The sequence below is a fragment of the Hemiscyllium ocellatum genome, chromosome 1 (assembly GCF_020745735.1).
Source record: "Hemiscyllium ocellatum isolate sHemOce1 chromosome 1, sHemOce1.pat.X.cur, whole genome shotgun sequence".
Taxonomy (NCBI): Eukaryota; Metazoa; Chordata; class Chondrichthyes; order Orectolobiformes; family Hemiscylliidae; genus Hemiscyllium; species Hemiscyllium ocellatum.
The window spans coordinates 106055164-106073750 of record NC_083401.1 but is presented as its reverse complement, the minus strand read 5'-3'; the positions used below and the strand labels follow the sequence as shown (position 1 = coordinate 106073750).

At 41.0% G+C, this 18587-nt stretch overlaps 1 protein-coding gene across 2 annotated transcripts in view; it reads right to left on the bottom strand.

Annotated features, from left to right (window-relative positions):
• The window catches only part of rfc1 (replication factor C (activator 1) 1), an 86887-nt gene that overhangs the window by 47884 nt on the left and 20416 nt on the right, over nucleotides 1–18587 (bottom strand). For both annotated transcript variants that reach the window (XM_060824851.1, XM_060824843.1), the window contains exons 5-8: nucleotides 9606–9841; nucleotides 8436–8510; nucleotides 2617–2694; nucleotides 2102–2201 (exon numbers count right to left, since the gene is read on the bottom strand). In XM_060824851.1, coding sequence (XP_060680834.1) covers nucleotides 2102–2201; nucleotides 2617–2694; nucleotides 8436–8510; nucleotides 9606–9841 — 489 coding nt within the window. The remainder of the gene's footprint in view (nucleotides 1–2101; nucleotides 2202–2616; nucleotides 2695–8435; nucleotides 8511–9605; nucleotides 9842–18587) is intronic.

The window sequence follows — 18587 nt, the reverse complement described above, 5'->3', positions numbered from 1 at the left end:
GAGCCATGGGGTGGTTGGGTTGGTTGGTCCGGGTGTCCAAGAGGTGTTCTCTGAAACGTTCTGCAAGTAGGCGGCCTGTCTCCCCAATATAGAGGAGGCCACATCGGGTGCAGCAGATGCAATAGATGATGTGTGTGGAGGTGCAGGTGAATTTGTGGCGGATATGGAAGGATCCCTTGGGGCCTTGAAGAGAAGTAAGGGAGGTGGTGTGGGCACAAGTTTTGCATTTCTTGCGGTTGCAGGGGAAGGTGCCGGGAGTGGAGGTTGGTGGGGTGGTAGGTGAGAACCAGTGGGGTTCTGTCCTGGTGGCGGTTGGAGGGGCGGGGCTCAAGGGCGGAGGAGCAGGAAGTGGAGGAGATGTGGTGGAGGGCATCATCGATCATGTCTGGGGGGAATCTGCGGTCCTTGAAGAAGGAGGCCATCTCCTTCCACTCCACCAAGGACATGCAGGTCCTTGGACTCCTCCATCGCCAAACCATAACACCACGACGGTTGGAGGAAGAGCGCCTCATCTTCCGCCTGGGAACCCTCCAACCACAAGGGATGAACTCAGATTTCTCCAGTTTCCTCATTTCCCCTCCCCCCACCTTGTCTCAGTCGAATCCCTCGAACTCAGCACCGCCCTCCTAACCTGCAATCTTCTTCCTGACCTCTCTGCCCCCACCCCACTCCGACCTATCACCCTCACCTTGACCTCCTTCCACCTATCACATCTCCATCGCCCCTCCCCCAAGTCTCTCCTCCCTACCTTTTATCTTAGCCTGTTGGACACACTTTCCTCATTCCTGATGAAGGGCTTATGCCCGAAACGTCGAATTTCCTGTTCCTTGGATGCTGCCTGACCTGCTGCGCTTTTCCAGCAACACATTTTCAGCTCTGATCTCCAGTATCTGCAGACCTCACTTTCTCCTCCATTTTAATTCTCTGTTCTAATATGCGTTGTCATTTTGATGCTTCATTTATGATTTTCAGAACTAAATATGCTCCCCGTAAGCTAGTTTTTCAAATGCACAGGGCTTTCAAATTCACAGACTTACTTCTTTTGAATAGCTGTGCAAATTCGGTAACTTAATAGGAGAACCTTCTGAGTTGTCACAAGGCCACGTGAACATTACAATCTTTTATCAGAAGATCTGAAATCTGAAAAGCCTCAAAATCCGAAATTTTGGAATGCAGACAGGTGACCCAACTCCACATCCACTCAAACCATGTCAATCAGATGTGGTGTGGTGGCATGGCCCAGCACTGGCTGGTGTCATGTCTCAGCGCTCATACTATTCACACGCGCATCTGCTGTTCGGTAATTTTTTAATTTCAACCTATAGAGCATTTCCATCCGCTACTTTGGAAATCTCTGTTCATCCACACCCTACAGCATCATTCCACTCAGAGTCAGCTTATGTTTCTTGCCTTTTTCCCCCTCCCAATGCCTCACCCTTCCCTACATTATGTTGTATCATGTACCTGCCTTTTCCCTCCACTAATCTCTGTCTTCAAGGTTTCTTTTCCAAATTAACAGATTTGCAAAAATGTAGGGGACATCAACCAATTCTAGCATCATGTTGCCTGTAAATAGCAAAAATAGTGAACACTTGAGAAACCAATACTTTATACAAACAAATTAGTATCCATTAACTAACTTTTTATTTCATATCTATCAGCCAAGTTTTGTCTAAATTATCCTTTTTACACACCTCAATACTGTGACTTGTTTAATGCTTATTGTACAATAAGGGAAGACAAAAAGTATTATATCATTAACCAAAGGTTAACTTCAGTTGTTGTTAACCTCACTTGCAACATTTGAGGAGATGCTGCAGCAACACAAAAGTACACCCAAGCAAAGCAATTTTAATAATTACCAAAAATTTATAATAAGGCAAGTTGGAGGGATAAAAGCAGACAAAGAAAATTACTTTTAGTATTGAATTACCATTACCCTACTCTTAGGATTTAATGCAGCATAATCCAAGAACAATTGACAATCCTCAGGCAGTTTGAAATTTCTTGAAAAAGTCAGAAATTTAAGGTTTTAACAGCATTAACACTCAAACTTGAAGTTTCTGGAAAATGCACAATAACATTTTTTTTCAAAACACACCTTTACCAGAATGTTCCGCTGCCTGTTCATCTGTTTTTCTGGGTTCAGCGTTTACAACCAAGGATAAGGATAGTTCCTGGCCTTCAGAATCAGTACGTGCCTGAAAATGATTGGAACAAAGTCAATTTTTCAAGTAGAAATCGGAGAACAGCTCTATAATAACCTTAATTCAGGTATTGGTGACTGAATGATAAATGTGATCCAAAACTGGGTTGAAAACCATTCCAGAGAGTTAGTCTAGTTTGGCCTTCTTTGGACATGTTTTTCCCTGTATTTTAAGAAACTAAACCCATAGTTCCTTCCACATCAATAATTGTTGCATTAAGTACACAAATCTATTGCTTGCATGAAACTGCCCAAGAACTTTAAAATGCTACTTTTAAGATTTTGCCACTTATTACAAATTAATTTCCAAATTCAGGAACACAATGAAATACAAATTCTTTAAAAACTTTGTAATTACTTTAGAAATCACTGTTGCTTTAGTTTAATATGATAGATTTTTATTACGTTACCTTTTTACTTTTTGGCAACTCATCCAACATTGCCAGTGTTTTAGCAAATTGTTCATCCTCATGTAGCTGCCTCTCAAGCTAAACAAAAGGTAAGAACAACATGGTTTTTATTAAATATTTGGATGAAAAAAAACAATAGGTACAGAGACTATAGGTTATTTGCAATTATTTTCCACAAATAAGTGAGAAAGCAACGTCAGCAGAAGATGAAAAGCACCGCAATAAATTATGGCAGAATGCTTTGTAAGGAAATCTATGTATGAAAAGTCTAGCACAATCAAAGGAGAAACTGGATGCTGTCAGACCAATTATTTCTGTCAGACCCAACTGACAAAGGAATGGGGAAGTCTCAAGCAATGGGAAGGAAAATGACTATAGCAAAGAAGTGGTGTTATGAAATTTACAGGCTAATTTTATCCAAGCAATGCTTCTGCATATTTAATGCAATAATTACATTTTTATTTATTCATTGGATGAGGGTATTGCTAACTGGACCAGCATTTATTGCCTAGCCATTATTGCCCAGAAGGCAGTTAAGAGTGAACCACATTACTGTGGAATTGGAATTACATGAAAGCTAAACCAGGTAAGGATAGCAGTTTTTTTTCCCTAAAAGGACTTCAGTGAACCAGATGGGTATTTCCAACAGTGGTTTCACAGCCATCAATAGACTTCAAATCCTACACTTTATTGAATGCAAATTCTATCAACCCCATTGCAGAATTTGAACCCAGCTCCCCAGAATATTACCTGGATCTCGGAATTAACAGTCTAACAACGATATCATTAGGCCATCACCGCCCCCGCATGAATGTGGAAGGAACAAGTTAGCTTAGTTACTTAAAATACAGGAACGTAAGTCCAAGGAAGCTTGAACTAAACAGTCATCAGTGTGGATTTCAAGTCTGATCTGTTCTAATCAGTTTCCGATTTATCACCATCATCCCCCCACCTCCAGCTACCTATCACCTTCCCAGTTACCTTTCCCAACCCCACCCTCCTATTTATCTCTCCCCTCCATATTCCGGAGGAAGGGTTTAAGACCGAAATGTCAAGTCTCCTGCTCCTTGGATGCTGCCTGACCTGCTGTGCTTTTCCAGCAACACATCTTTCATTTATGTTACAGCAAATCAATTTAGCTGGCACAAGTACTTGCACCACATCACGCTGGAGGGACAATTCTGATTGAGGCATTATTGCTCAACGTAAAAGAAGGGATCAAGCTCCACATTCAGAATACTCTATGATAGAAGCAGAAGTAGAACATTTGGCCCATGGCTGATCTGATAAATCTCTACTCCACTTTCCCTTATCCACTTAATCCTGAAATCCTTTCTCATTAAATATCTCAGTTCTAGGAACAATAAATTCTGTGGGAAACAAATCTGTAATACGACATTCACTAAGTTAACCTCAATGTTAAGCAAATTGCTAAATATTTCTTAGCAATAAAAATAGGCATGGCTATGGTTAAGATTAGATTAGATTACTTACAGTGTGGAAACAGGCCCTTTGGCCCAACAGGTCCACACTGACCCGCTGAAGCGCAACCCACCCATACCCCTACATATACCCCTTACCTAACACTACATGGCCAATTCACCTGACCCGCACATCTTTGGACTGTGGGAGGAAACCGGAGCACCCGGAGGAAACCCACACAGACACGGGGAGAACGTGCAAACTCCACACAGTCAGTCGCCTGAGGCGAGAATTGAACCCAGGTCCCTGGCGCTGTGAGGCAGCAGTGCTAACCACTGAGCCACCGTGCCGCTTGTAGTATAATGGTAGTGACTCTACCTCAGAATCAAGAGGCCAGGGTTCAAGTCCCACCAGCTCTAAAGGTGTGTAGTAACATCTCAAAACAGGCTGATTAGGAAAACAGGTTAAATAAAAGAGGAGTTAAACGTCTTGGTGGACTGTTTGGGTCTCAGCTATCATTTTGGGGCGGCACGGTGGCTCACACTGCTGCCTCACAGTGCCAGGGAGGTTCAATTCCCGCCTCGGGCAACTGTATGTGGAGTTTGCACATTCTCCCCGTGTCTGTGTGGGTTTCCTCTGGGTGCTCCGGTTTCCTCCCACAGTCCAAAGATGCGCAGGTTAGGTGAACTGGCCATGCTAAATTGCCCGTAGTGTTAGGTGGATTAGTCAGGGGTAAATATAGGGGGTGGGTTTCTCTTCGGCGGGTCGGTGTGGACTTGTTGGGCCGAAGGGCCTGTTTCCACACTGTAGGTAATCTAATCTAATCTAAACAGGAGGCGATCATTTGGCTATTTAGGCCTGCTCTGCCTTTCACTAAGAGCATGATTGACCATCCAACTTAGTATCCTGTGCCTGCTTTCTCGCCAAATTCTTAGTTTTCGCTCTTACAGCTAAAGGGATCAATCTCCTTTTTTAAATCTCATTCAATATTTAAGCCTCAGCCACTCTCTGGGTGATGAAAAGTCTCATCTCAGTGCTAAATAGTCTACCTCGCTCCCTTAGATTATGACCCATGGTTCTGGACTCCCAATCAAGAACATCCTTCCTGTGTTTAACAGTCTCACCCTATTAGAATTTTACAGGTTTCAATGAGATTCCCCCTTCAATATTCTCAACTCCAGTGAATATAGTCTGAACCAAACTAGTCTCTCTTTATATGGCAGCACTGTCCTCATGACCTGTCCATCTCCCTTCCCATCCGCTCCACCCTACTCTCTGACCCATCACTTCCATCCCCACCCCCATTCATCCATTGTACTCTTTGCTACCTTCTCCCCATCGATAAGAAATGTTGATTTTCCTGCTCCTCGGATCTAAACTCTATATGCCAGTCCTGCCATTCAGGTATTAGTCTCATAAACCACTGTCATATTCCCTCCATAGCCAAGACATCAATTCTCAAATAGGGAGATCAAAACTGCACACAATGCTCTAGACGTGGTCTCACCAAGGACCTGCAGCAAACATCCCTGCTCCTGTATTTAAATCGCCACACTATGAAGGTCAACATTCCATTTGTTTTCTTCACTACTCATCATAGCTGCATACTTACTTTCAGCAACTGCTATACAAGGACAACCAGGTCGCGTTGCATCCCCACCTTTCCCAATGTATTACCATTCAAAGAGGCTTCATGTTTTTACTACCAAAGTGGATAACTTCACATTTTTCACATTATACTTCATCTGCCAAACATTTGCCCACACATTCTACTTGTCCAAATCACACAGGAGCATCTCTACGACTACCTCACAATTCACCCTCCCACCTAGCTTTGTGTCATCTGCAAACCTGGAGATTTTACATTTAGTTCCCTCATCGAAATCATTAATGTACATTGTGAATAGCCGAGGTCCAAGCACTGATCTTGCGGTACCCCCAGTCACTGGCTGTCATTCCAAAAATGACTCGTTTGTCCTTACTCTGTTTCCTATCCACCAGTCAGTTCTCTGTCCATGCCAGTTGGTTACCTTTAATCTCATGTGCTGTAATTTTACCTGCTAATCTCATTGTCAGAAATCATACAAGACCAGGTTATAGTTCAACGGTTTATTTGAAATCTCAAACTTTCAGAATGCTGCTCTTTCATCAGGTAAATCTTTCATAATGGACTCTAATATTTTCCCTGCTACCAATATCAGGCTAACTGCTCTGTAATTCCCTGCATTCTCCCTACCTCCTTTTGAAAAATGCAGGGTTACATTAGCTACCTTCCAACCCATAGAAACGGTTCCAGAGTCTGCAGTCTTGAAAGCTGACCGTCAACGCATCCACTATTTCTAGGGCCACTTCCTTAAGTATGATTGAGTTATAGATTATTGGGCCCTGGGAATTAGTCAGACTTCAATCCCATTAACTTCCACAACACCATTTCCATACGAATTATGATCCCCTTCAGTTCCTCTCTCACGAGACTCTGTATTCCCCCAACATTTTTGGGATATTATTGGAGTTCTCCTTTGTGAAGCCATAACCAAAACATGGCACTTAATTGGTCCACTATCTTTGACCCCATTATAACTTCTTGAGTTTCTGACTGTAAGGGACCCACATTTGTCTTCACTAATCTTTTTCTCTTCACATACCTACAGAAGATTTTACTATCAGTTTGCATGTTCTTCATAAGCTTACTCTTGTATTGTATTTTCCCCCTCTTAATCAATCCCTTTGTCCTCCTTTGCTGAAACCCACACCTCTCCCAATCCTCAAGCTTGTTGCTCTTTTTGGCCAAATTGTATGCCCCTTCTTAATGTAATACTATCCCTAATATCCCTCATTAACCATGACTGCACCACCTTCCTCGTTTCACTTTTATACCAGACAGGAATGTCGTTCTTCCATGCACTCTTTAAATATTTGCCATTGCCTATCTACAGTCATCCTTCTAAATAACGATCTTCAATTTACCATAACCATCTTGTGCTTTGTACAATTGTAATTTCCTTTATTTAGATTCAGGACCCTAGTGCTCAGAATCAACTACGTTACTCTCCACTTTAATGAAAATTTCCATCATATTATGGTCACTCTTCCCCAAGGGGTCTCATTCAAACAGACTAATTATTTCTCTCTCATTACATGACACCCACTTTATGATGGGCTGTCCTCTAGTTGGTTCATCAACATACTGATCCAGAAAACCAGCTCATACACACTATAGGAATTATTCCTCGCTCGTATTTCTATTGATTTGATTTGCCAAATCTACTTGCAGATTATAGTTATTCATAATTAAAGCTGCACCATTATGGTTTTATCCCTATTTTCCTTCTTAATGTCTTCCCCAACATTACCACTACAGTTTGCTGGCCTATATATAATCCTCAATTTCATACTCTGCCCTGGGTGTTTCTAGCTCTACCCATACAGATTCCATTTCATCAAAGCCAATATCCTTACTCACTTTATATGTTAATTTCCTCTTTAACCAGCATTGCTAACTACCTTCCTTTTCCCTTCATCTGTCCTTCCTAACCATTGACTACTGTTGGATTTTTAGTTCCCAATCCTGTTCACCCTGCACCCATATCTCCACAATCACAACTTTCTCATATCAATTTACACCTATTTGCACAACGATTTCATTCATTTTATTGCAAATGCTCCGTGCATTAAAGACATGAAGCCAAAAATCTCATGGCCTAAACGTTTTTAGTCCTTTTCACATTATTTTGCAATATGGCTTGAATTGTTTTAAACAAAAACCTATGGTTAGTTTTGATTCTGTTTTGTGTATTTTTGCCCCTGTTCCCCTGTAGAGGTTCCCACCCACTTCCATTTTAATTTAAATCTTCCCGAAACACATTAGCAAATACTCCACGTAAGATATCAGTTCTGACCCTGCACAAGTGCAACCTGGTGTACCTCACCCAGATCCAGTTACAACGCCTCATGAACCTGAAACCGTAACTCTCTCCCTCCAACCACATATTCATCTGATATATCCTGTTATTTTTACTCTAGCACATAGTAATCTTGAGATCATTACTTTTTAAGTCCTAATTTTAAACTTGTTTTCTAACTCTCTATATTCTGTTTTCAGGACCTCATCCCTTTCCTTACCTATGTTGTTGGTACCGATGTGTACCACAACAATTTGATGTTCACCCTCCCATTTCAGAACTTCCTGGAGCCACTCTAAGACTTCCTTGACCCTTACACCCAGGAGACAACATACCAATCATAAACGTAAACATTCATTCACATAGACATAATTACTCTACAGAGATTAGATAAAAGTGCATTAAGTCTAAAAGATAAGTGTTGCTTTAGAAAGAAACAGCTTGGAACCTGAATTGTCTGTTTAAAATGCTTAAAAAGTCTTTAGTATCCATTACCTCTGCGTCCTCATCAAGTTGCAGCTGACGAGCCAGCTCCTCATCATTAATTGTGGAACCAGCACTGCCTGAAGGCTAAGACAAGTGGAATCAAGTTAAATCATTTCAAGTCTTCTCAAGTGCACTGTTCCACACACAACATTCACCAATTTCCTCACCTAACTGGACACAATCAGCTATAAGCTGGAGCAGGACAGGTAACCAGCATATTCAACAGCTTACAGTAAGACAACGTAACAGACAAGTCTTGCACATGTGCTATCACAAGAATTGTTATGATCAAGAGTAGCAACTACAACCAATGCTGCCCACACCCATGCAAGTGTGTGGCAGTTGACTGCAGTTGCTTTATTGGCGCCTCAGCGGAGATCAACTTCTCTGTTCAGAACAAATCTTGAAGCTGGACTGTACCTGATAATACGGGCTAAAAGGCAATGACTCGGCTCCCACTGACTTTTTTAAACTCCTAAGAACCAATGAGATTATGAAGTGGACAGATGAACGCTGCAAAAGGTTCTAATCCAACTCCCATTCTCTGCTCACCAACTGACAACCCCTGGAGAATGGAGTGAAATTAACTTTAAGGCTATAAATCCACTGGCCAGGATGGTAAGGAATTATACAAATCAGAGGTACATATGAGTGAAGCCCAAGGCAGAGAGTTTATAGCCTTTATCACGGGTTGGGGGAGTACTGGTGGTTAGAGATGTCATGACTTTCAAGGCCTTATTAAATCTGCATTAAGCTTTTGTTTGCTCCAGCACCCTTGGTTACAGAAAGGGGGGGCACAGGAAAACATCATAAAGGATTTTCCCCTTCTAGATGCACAGTTAAAATTTTGCAACCAAATATCTCATTAATACACAATTTCTAAAGTCATGTGAAGAATGTCTACGGGAAAGGGTCAAAGATTTCAGGAGAAAAAAAATGCACACGGAGAGAAAAGACAGACTAACATTTAATTTAAAGTTCATAAGCAAACAAATCATGTTGACTTCATACAACTAGGCAATTGCAAGAAGGGAGAAGAAAGGAGTTCAGAGTAACACTCAGACTTTTAGTAATAATCTAAACAGTTCTATTTTATTCAAACAATACAGGTTCAAACACAACCAAGGTTAAATGTTAAACACAGGGATTGTAAATGTACACGTTAAAAAAAATCCTTACTGCTTTCCTTTTGCTAGCCACCAGTTTTTTATTTGATCTCTGAACTGTGCTTGTGCCAAAGTAATCGCGCACAGATGTGCAGGTGAATTTCTCTGGACTCGCTGGTTTAGGCTGCGGCGATTTGACCTGCAATTTATTGTCTGCAGACCTTCCAGAGCCAGATGTTCCAGGGTGACCACCATTTTCTTGATACCTCTGGGCAATCTTCCTACTTTGTTGAAAATCTTCCTCTTCATCTTAACAAGTCATCAAGGTTTTTAGGGACATGGGGAGAAGAAAGCGAGAGAGGAAAAACAAAACGCCAATTATCAATGTGTGTTGCTGGTATCCTAAGCAGTACCAAGACAAGCAGTACCAAGACAAGCAGTACTAAGTGTCAGACAGCATCATCACTAACCCAATACAAATGCCACTTTTGAAAATTCACTTTTAAATGCAATCAACTTATCACTATGCAGAACACATAATCTAATTAAGTGCAACAGATTAAGCCACTGCTCGTGAATTTTGTGAAGAAATCTTCCATGAAGCTTTGAATCTCTTGATTTCTTTCATAACCTGGTTGTTCAAAGAGAATTTAATTCTGCAAATGTAATGACTTTAGTGATCATATGAATGAAAGAGCACTTTAAATATATCCCTGTATATTTACTCAGGCAGCGGATGCTTGAAACAGAGGATGGCTGAAACAGTGTTCTTGGGGTATCAATGGGGAACCCCTATTGGTCCACTATGAATAGCAAGGTCTGTGCCTCTGGGCCTGACCATTCCTAGGCTGAGAGCCTTCTCCTCTTTGTCACAAAGCATAGAGCAGACTGTCTTTAACCTCCTACACTGTCCCAATAAAGTTCAAAGCAAGTTTAAGGTACCTTACCTTTCCATTGTACTTTATAGCCTTCTGAAGTCAACATGGAGTTCAACAAGTATGGATCATAACTTCCACCCCTTTTTCGCCCTAGATTATAGCTGCTGGTCAGGATGGTTTTTCTCATTTCCACTTCCTCTAGACCCATGCTTTGTTTTGGTACTTGTCCCATAACATTTCATTTTATCTTGTGCCTTTCATCATTTAACAATATTTCCCTTCTGTACTTGGTTAAACTGATTTTTATTTTCCAATTTCATTGAAGAACATAAAATTTTAATTTTTTACTCTCTCTGGATACTGCCTAACCCGATTATTTTTAGCATTTTCTATTCCTAATTAGAAGTACCATTTGCAACTAAAATCAATTTTTCTAATGCTTTGGCACTTCACCTGCTCCCAAATGCATTACTGTAGTCAGACACACCTACCAGGAAACATGACCACCTGGCATTAACAAGCAGCACTATAAGCAAGGACTTCAAAATAAAAACAAACAAACTTATATAATTCTTCAATTAATCTGTCACGTCCAGTTATGCAGTATCACCAAATTTCAAAGTTAAAAAACAAGCTTATCTACTATTGTAAAGCCATTATCCATTCACTGTTTTAATGCTCTCCTAGTCACCCACCCCTCCTTCATAAAATTTGAGCTCACCCAAATTCTACTGTCTGCAACACAACTCACACCAAGTCCTATTCATTTATTAGCCTTCTGTTTGCTGAATTATATTGGAACCAACCAAGCAAAGGTTAGATCCTAAAATTTTCATTCTTATATTCAAATCTCAGTTAAAAATCACAACACTAGGTTATAGTCCAACAGGTTTATTTGGAAGCACTAGCTTTCGGAGCGCTGCTCCTTTATCAGGTGTCAGGTGGAGCCACAACTACCTGATGAAGGAGCAGCCCTCTGAATACTAGTGCTTCCAAATAAACCTGTTGGACTATAACCTGGTGTTGCGTGATTTTTAACTTTGTACACCCAGTCCAATACCGGCATCTCCAAATCAAATTTCTCCGTATTCCTCGCTATCTCTAACATCCTTCAGCTCTAGCAGAAGACAACATAAAAAATACCAAATGGTCATTTAGTCTTACAATGATCATGTTGACGTTGCTTCCAATCAACCTACTCAGATGTTATTACACACCTCTGGAGAGACTCAGACGAGACTTGAACCCAGGCCTCCTCATACAGAGTTAGGGACACTACCACTTCAACTTCCTGACAGGTTGCCATGTTGAATTTATACCCTTAGAGATATTGTTGTTTCTTCAATTCTGGCCTCTTCACAACCTTGATCCTTATCATTCCACCACTGCAACCAACTACGAATGCTCTAAACCCTTCAATTCTATCTCCTAACCTCCTCATTTTTCCATCCTGCTTTAAATCTTTTAAAACTACCTGTGACTAATAGTTATGATCACCTGTCCAAATATCGTCTTGGGATTCAATGCCAGACTTTGTTGGACAATGGAACTGTGAAGCATTTTAGGATGTTTTATAACGTTAAAATAAGCTACATAAACTCAAGCGATGATAATCACCTTTACTTTTTCCCTCTGCACGGTAGTATTTTTTTCAGCCTGGATCCATGGGGAGAAAAAGCCTACTCCAAAAGCAAAATTCCAAGCACAATATGATGGACAGGAAAGTTCAACTTATTCTCGGGGATGGTGTCTTCTCGACATCATCTGAGCATCCAGAAATAAATTTAATATTTCACTCAGATTACAAGATTCTAACTTCATTTAATTGCAAAGCAAATGAATGTTAGGCATTTATCATGGGGGTGGTATGAACAGGTCAATTTTAAGTGACATTTTCTGGATCATTTCTATGTTCAAAATTAAAAAGTCCCAATTTGAAAGAAATAGTCTGAAATGAAATGAGATAATTGGATAGGAGGTTTATCTCAATAAGTCTGGCTATTTTTCTGAAGCAACCATTACAGTCACAATGACATGGTAAATGAGCAACTAAAGACTATACTCATGTTTATTACATCAACATTTAACCTTGACACATTGTATTGTATGGAAAGACACTGCACAAAGGTTTTTTAAAAAAAAGTATTCCCCAGTCTTATCTATCCTAATATCACAGAGTAACTCCAAATATCAAGGTCAAAAACATTTGTTTGCAGAGATACCAACACAATGGTAGCAGGAACAAAGCTGAAACGTTATACAACTGAAATGGGTAATTGTTCCAGGTTTCATAGTTCAAGGATTCTCTTTTACTGTTCTGGAATCTCAAAGCAAAAGTCACAAAGTCTGAAACAATCCCATTTGTCTGCCCACTCAGATAAGCAATTTAGGAGAATGGGCTATGTTCCACAATTTTTAGTGTTAGGTCAACTTGAAATAATTTCTTCTGGTTACTTATTATCCTAATTTGCAAATCCATTTAACATCTTTTATTTAGTCTTTTGTAAGAGGCATCATATTGTGAAAATCTGTATACTGGACAGCTTTGCGTATGCCATAATCGTGAGGCTTTAGAAACTGGCTATGTTTTCATAGAATCAGAATCTCTCATTGTTACAGCACAGGTTAAGGTCACTTCGTGTCATGTCTGCACTGGCTCTCTGATTAATTATTTCTCCCAGTGCTATTCCCTTCACAATTTGAATAACTCTTCAAATCTTTTCACAACATTTATTCAATTACAATTCTCTTCAAGATAAAACTGAGTAATGAAAAAGATGACATGATTTTTGTCAACTGCCTAACAGTTGTGTGTTTTGGCTTCCTTGCAGAAAGAGGGTCGCTGGTTAAGACTTAGTGGGAGCAAGGTATAAGAATGTTCACACCTGAAACCCATGACAGGAACAGCTGAGCAGAGACCTTCAGTTTCTGAGACAGAGAAAGTTGAAAAGCCTACTGGTATTAGAGATGACAGCCTTGCAGTAATTATGACAATCAATCTATTGCAATTGTCCATAAAACCCAAGTGACTCACTAATGTCATTTAGGAAAGGAAATATTCCATCTTTACTAGCGTAGTCTGTCATCCGACTCCAGATCCACAGCAATGTGGTTGAGTGCTAACTGCTTTTTGAAATGGCTGGGCATATCACTCAGCTCAAGGGCAATTAAGGATAGGCAACAAACAGAATAGAATTTTAGCCAATGATGCTCACATCATTGAAAGATAATATAATAACAAACCATATTATTTTTGTAAGTAGCATTGAAAAGAATAATATGCAGTTTCTCTGCCAAGTAAAGTTTGGCCAGTGTTGCAATAAGTTGGTTTGTTACAGCAGAACTATTAACACTGAAAATATTGTCATGCAATCCCTTTACGCCAATCTCTGGGAATTCAAATATGTTTTTAAAAGCTTTTGATTTAGGCACGATCATAATAGAAGCACGCAGGAGACATCACAAGATGGGTGGAGCGCACAAGGGAAAGAGGGTGGGAGCGCGTGAGCGCACACTGGTGAGAGCAAAAGCAGTGGGAGGGGAAGAGATACAGAGACACAAAAAGAAAATTAGATTGAAAGGCGCTTTTGACATCAGACAGATGGCAGCAGCAGGCAATAGTTAAAGAATGTGGGCACAAATTAGAGTAATTTTCAATTCCTGCCTAGCATATAAGTTAATCAGGAAAAGGGTCATAATCATAGCTTACTGAAGATATTAGGATTGCAGTAGATCCAGAAAGGAGACAAAATTGCTAGAAAAAACAGCAAGCCAGAACACTGAGAACATGGAATTCAGAAAAGGAGGACAAGATGCTTGATCCAGAGGGAGGAGAGAGTATGGGAACAAAAAACAAAAACTGATTGCAATATCTTCTATAAAATCAAATGGAAAAAAGGTTTCTAAAGATAAATGTAGGTTCATCACAGTCAGAAGCCAGCAAATTACAATAGGAAGCAAAGAATAAGAATGAATGCATACTTTGGTGGTCTTCACAACAGTACACATATAACCTCCCAGAAATGCTAGGAAACCAGTGACAGGAAAGAATTGAAGGAAGTCAGTAAGAAAAGAGTGCTCAGGAAATTAACGGGGTCACAGACTGTCAAATCACCAGGGTCTAATAACTGACATCCCAGAATATGAAAGGAAGATGTCTCAGAAACACTGGATGCATCTCCCAAAATTATACAGACTCTGGAGCAGTTCCTGTAAACTGACTAGCAAATATAATCCCACTATTAAAAAAGGGAGGGAAAGCAGAAAAAAAACTGTCCAGTGTGCCAAATACAGTATCAGTACTTTGAGAAATGCTGAAGCCTAGTATAAAAGGATGTTTGCAAAGCATTTAACACATTTGACAAAGCCAGCATGGGTTTATGAAATGCAAATCATGCTTAACAAATCCACTGGAGTTTTTGAGAATATAACTAGGGAATTAGATGAGGAAGAACTAGTGAATGGAATGCATTTATATTTTCTGAAGGCTTCTGATAAGGGCCCATGGAAGAGGTTAAATTGAATTGAACTGATTTGAATTTATTGTCAAGTGTACCTAGGCACGTGAGCTATGCAGGCAGATCACAGAGTTAAGTAGCATAGACAAGTAAATAATAGATAAACAGCAGCAAAAACAAAAACACAGGTCCAGGTGAATGTTAAGAGTTTGAGAATCCATTCAGTACTCTAACAACAGTAGAAACTGTTCTGAAACGTGTTCAGTCTTCTGTACTTTCTCCCCGATGGTAGAGGTTGTAGAAAAACATTGCCAGGGTGGGATGGTTCTTTCAGAATGTTGGCGGCCTTTCCTTGACAGCGGGCCTGGTAGATGGATTCTATAGGTGGGAGGTTGGCCTTTGAGATTGTCCAGGCAGAGTTCACCATTCTCTGTAACCATCTCTGATCTTGAATGGTACAGCTGCTACACCAGGTTGCCATACATCCAGATAGAATGCACTCAATGGCGCACCTATAAAAGTTGGCAAGGGTATTCGCCATCATGCCAAATTTTCTCAGCTGCCTGAGGAAAAGGAGACGCTTTTGGGCCTTTGTAACCATTGCGACCACAAGAAGAGTTCAAGAAAGCTTGTTGTGGATGACCACTCCCAGCAGTTTGACTCCACTCATTCCACCTCTGTGCTGTTAAATGGTGTTGGGGGGGGCATGAGTAACATCCCGCCACAAGTCAATAACGAGTTCCTTGCCTTTGCCAGCATTGAGAGCTGGGCTGTTCTCAGTGCACCATTTTTCCAGGTCTTCCACCTCCCGTCTGTAGTCTGTTTCGTCGCCATCTGAGATTCGACAGACTATGGTGGTATCATCAGCAAACTTGTAAATGGCATCAGTCTTGTATTTGGTGACAGTCATGGGTATATAGTAAGTACAGTAGGCTGGCTGAGTACACATCCCTGGAAAACTCCAGTGTTAAGTGTTAATGATGAAATATTGTCCCCAGTCTTCACTGATTGTGGCCTGTGGATCAGGAAACTGAGGATCCAATAGCAGAGAGTGGGACTCAGTCAGAGATTGCCAAGTTTAGTAATCAGTCTCAAGGGGATAATAGTGTTGAAGGCTGAACTGTAGTCAATGAGAAGGATTCTTATGTAGCCGTTCTTGGTGTCAAGATGCTCTAAGGAGGAGTGAAGGCGTCTAACGTGGATTTGCTAGTCTGATCGGCAAATTGGAGTGGGTCGAGAATATTGGGGAAGGCTGAAGTTGATTAATGCTATGACCATCCTTTCAAAGCACTTCACGACCCCCAAAGTTAGGGCCACTGGGCGGTAGCCATTGAGACATGCTGCATGAGCCTTCTTAGGCACAGTGATGATGTTGACCCTCTTGAAACAGAGGGGGACAGTGGCCTACTGCAGGGAGAGGTTGAAGTTGTCAGAGAAAACCTCTGTCAGTTGATCTGGGCATGCACTGAACGCACGGCCTGGCACTCTGCGTGGTCCCATCGCTTTCCTTGGATTCACACAAAGGAAAACTGATCCTTTGCTTGTAAGCTGGGAGAAGAAACATAGCATTCTGGTCGGAGTTCCCAAAATGAGGGCAGGGGATGGAGCGGCAGGCATCTTTCACAGCAGTGTAGCAGTGGTCTAAAATATTCGGGCCCCTCACGGGGCAGATAACGTTCTGATGGTACTTGGGCAACACCTTCCTTAGACTGGCTTGACTGAAGTCATCAGTTACAATAAACCAGACCTCAAGGTGTTAGCGATGGAGTACAGCATATCCAGAGCTTTCTCAACCTTTGCTTGTGGTGGAATGTACATAGTTAATATAGCAACGGTAAATTCCCTGGTAGATAGAAGGGGCAGCATTTGATGGTAAGGAATTCAAGGTTTGGGGAGAAATGGCCACCCAGGGACGCAATGTCCGTGCACCACAAATCCTCGATTAAAAAGCAAACCCTCCACCCTTTGTCTTACCCAAGGACACTGTACGGACCGTACGATGGATAGTTACGATGGTTATGGGCAAAACTAAAGCACATGGAGGCAATATAATGGGATAGATTGAGAATTAATTTTTTTTTATGAAAGGAACGCAAGTGCAACATGTCAGGTTGACTAACAACACAAAATTAAGATCGAGGCTTCAGAAGATGCAAGGAGGCTTCAGGTGACTTAAGACAAGTTGAATGAATGGGAAAATACATGACAGACGCAGTACAATGAGAGTAAGGATGAGGTGAGAAAAACCGTACGGAAAGATTATTTAAATGATGATTCATTGAGAAATGTGGATGTACAAAAGGATCTGATGTCTTTATACAACAGTGAATCAAAGTAGAAAGTAATTAGGAATGTAAATGGTATACTGGCCTTTGCAAGAGGCTTTGAGTTCAGAAGGAGGAGGTCTTACTGCAGTTAAACAGGGCTATGGTGAGACTGCACCTGGAACAGTGCATGCAATTTTGGTCTCGCTACTTAAGGATATACATGCCATAGAGAGAGCTCAGCAGAAGTTCATGAATATAATACTGGGGGGTGCAGGGCTGTTCTAAGAGAAGAGATTGGTTTTACTGATGATTAGATTAGATTCCTACAGTGTGGAAACAGGCCCTTCAGCCCAACAAGCCCACACCAACCCACCGAGTAACTCAACCAGACCCAACTCCCTCTGACTAATGCACCTAACACTATGGACAACTTAGCATGGCCAATCCACCTGACCTGCACATCTTTGGATTATGGGAGGAAACCAGAGCACCCAAATGAAACCTACGCAGACACGGGAAGAATGTGCAAACTCCACACAGATAGTCGCCCAAGGCTGGAATTGAACTTGGGTCCCTGGCGCTGTGAGGCCGCAGTGCTAGCCAATGAGCCACCGTGCCATCCTCGGTGTTCACTAGAGATGAGAAGGACGAGAGAGGATGTAACTGTAAAATAAAAAATTCTACAGGGCTGAACAGACTAGAGAGGACATTTTCCCCAGTTGGGGATCCAGAGATCAGTCTTAGGAAAAGGTGGCAGGCTATTTAGGACTGAAATGAGGAAAAGATTCTTTATTCAATGGACAGTGAACTTGTGCAATTCTATCATATAGCATCACTAAGAAAGAGATAAATAAGTCTTCAGATTAAAGGCATCACAGAGAGAGCAGGAATATGGCATTGAGAAACACCACATGGAATGGTGGAGCAGGCAAATGGCCTACTCCTAGCTTTTATGTTTGTAATGATTCACATAAAATGCAAATTACTCAGACACTAAACCACCTGAAGGAAATCTATCTAATCTGCACCTGAACGCTAATATCCAAGTGCTGCCAGTAATCATGGAACTGTATCGCAACAGAATTCATCACTTTGAAAAAACTGACAGTAAGGCAACATTGTAAAAAGGAAACTTCAAAAGAACTGTAGCTTAAAGCAGCTGACCTGCTATACATGTTTTACTACAAACGTGCACCTGTCACACAGAGCCATATCTACAATTCCAGTTATACAGGTTCATAAAAACTGAACATAAATCACAGCATAGAAAAACAAAATATTGCTACAAGTCTGCAAGTGTGTCTATTTGCCAAACTGTCAGAAAAGGTCAAATCAGATTACAAGCTGATAGTGCATGGGCACATTTACAACACAAACTGCTTTCATGGAGTTCAGCACACCCTGTACGTTACCTACATCATTGATACTTATGCCTAGTGACATGAGAAAAAGT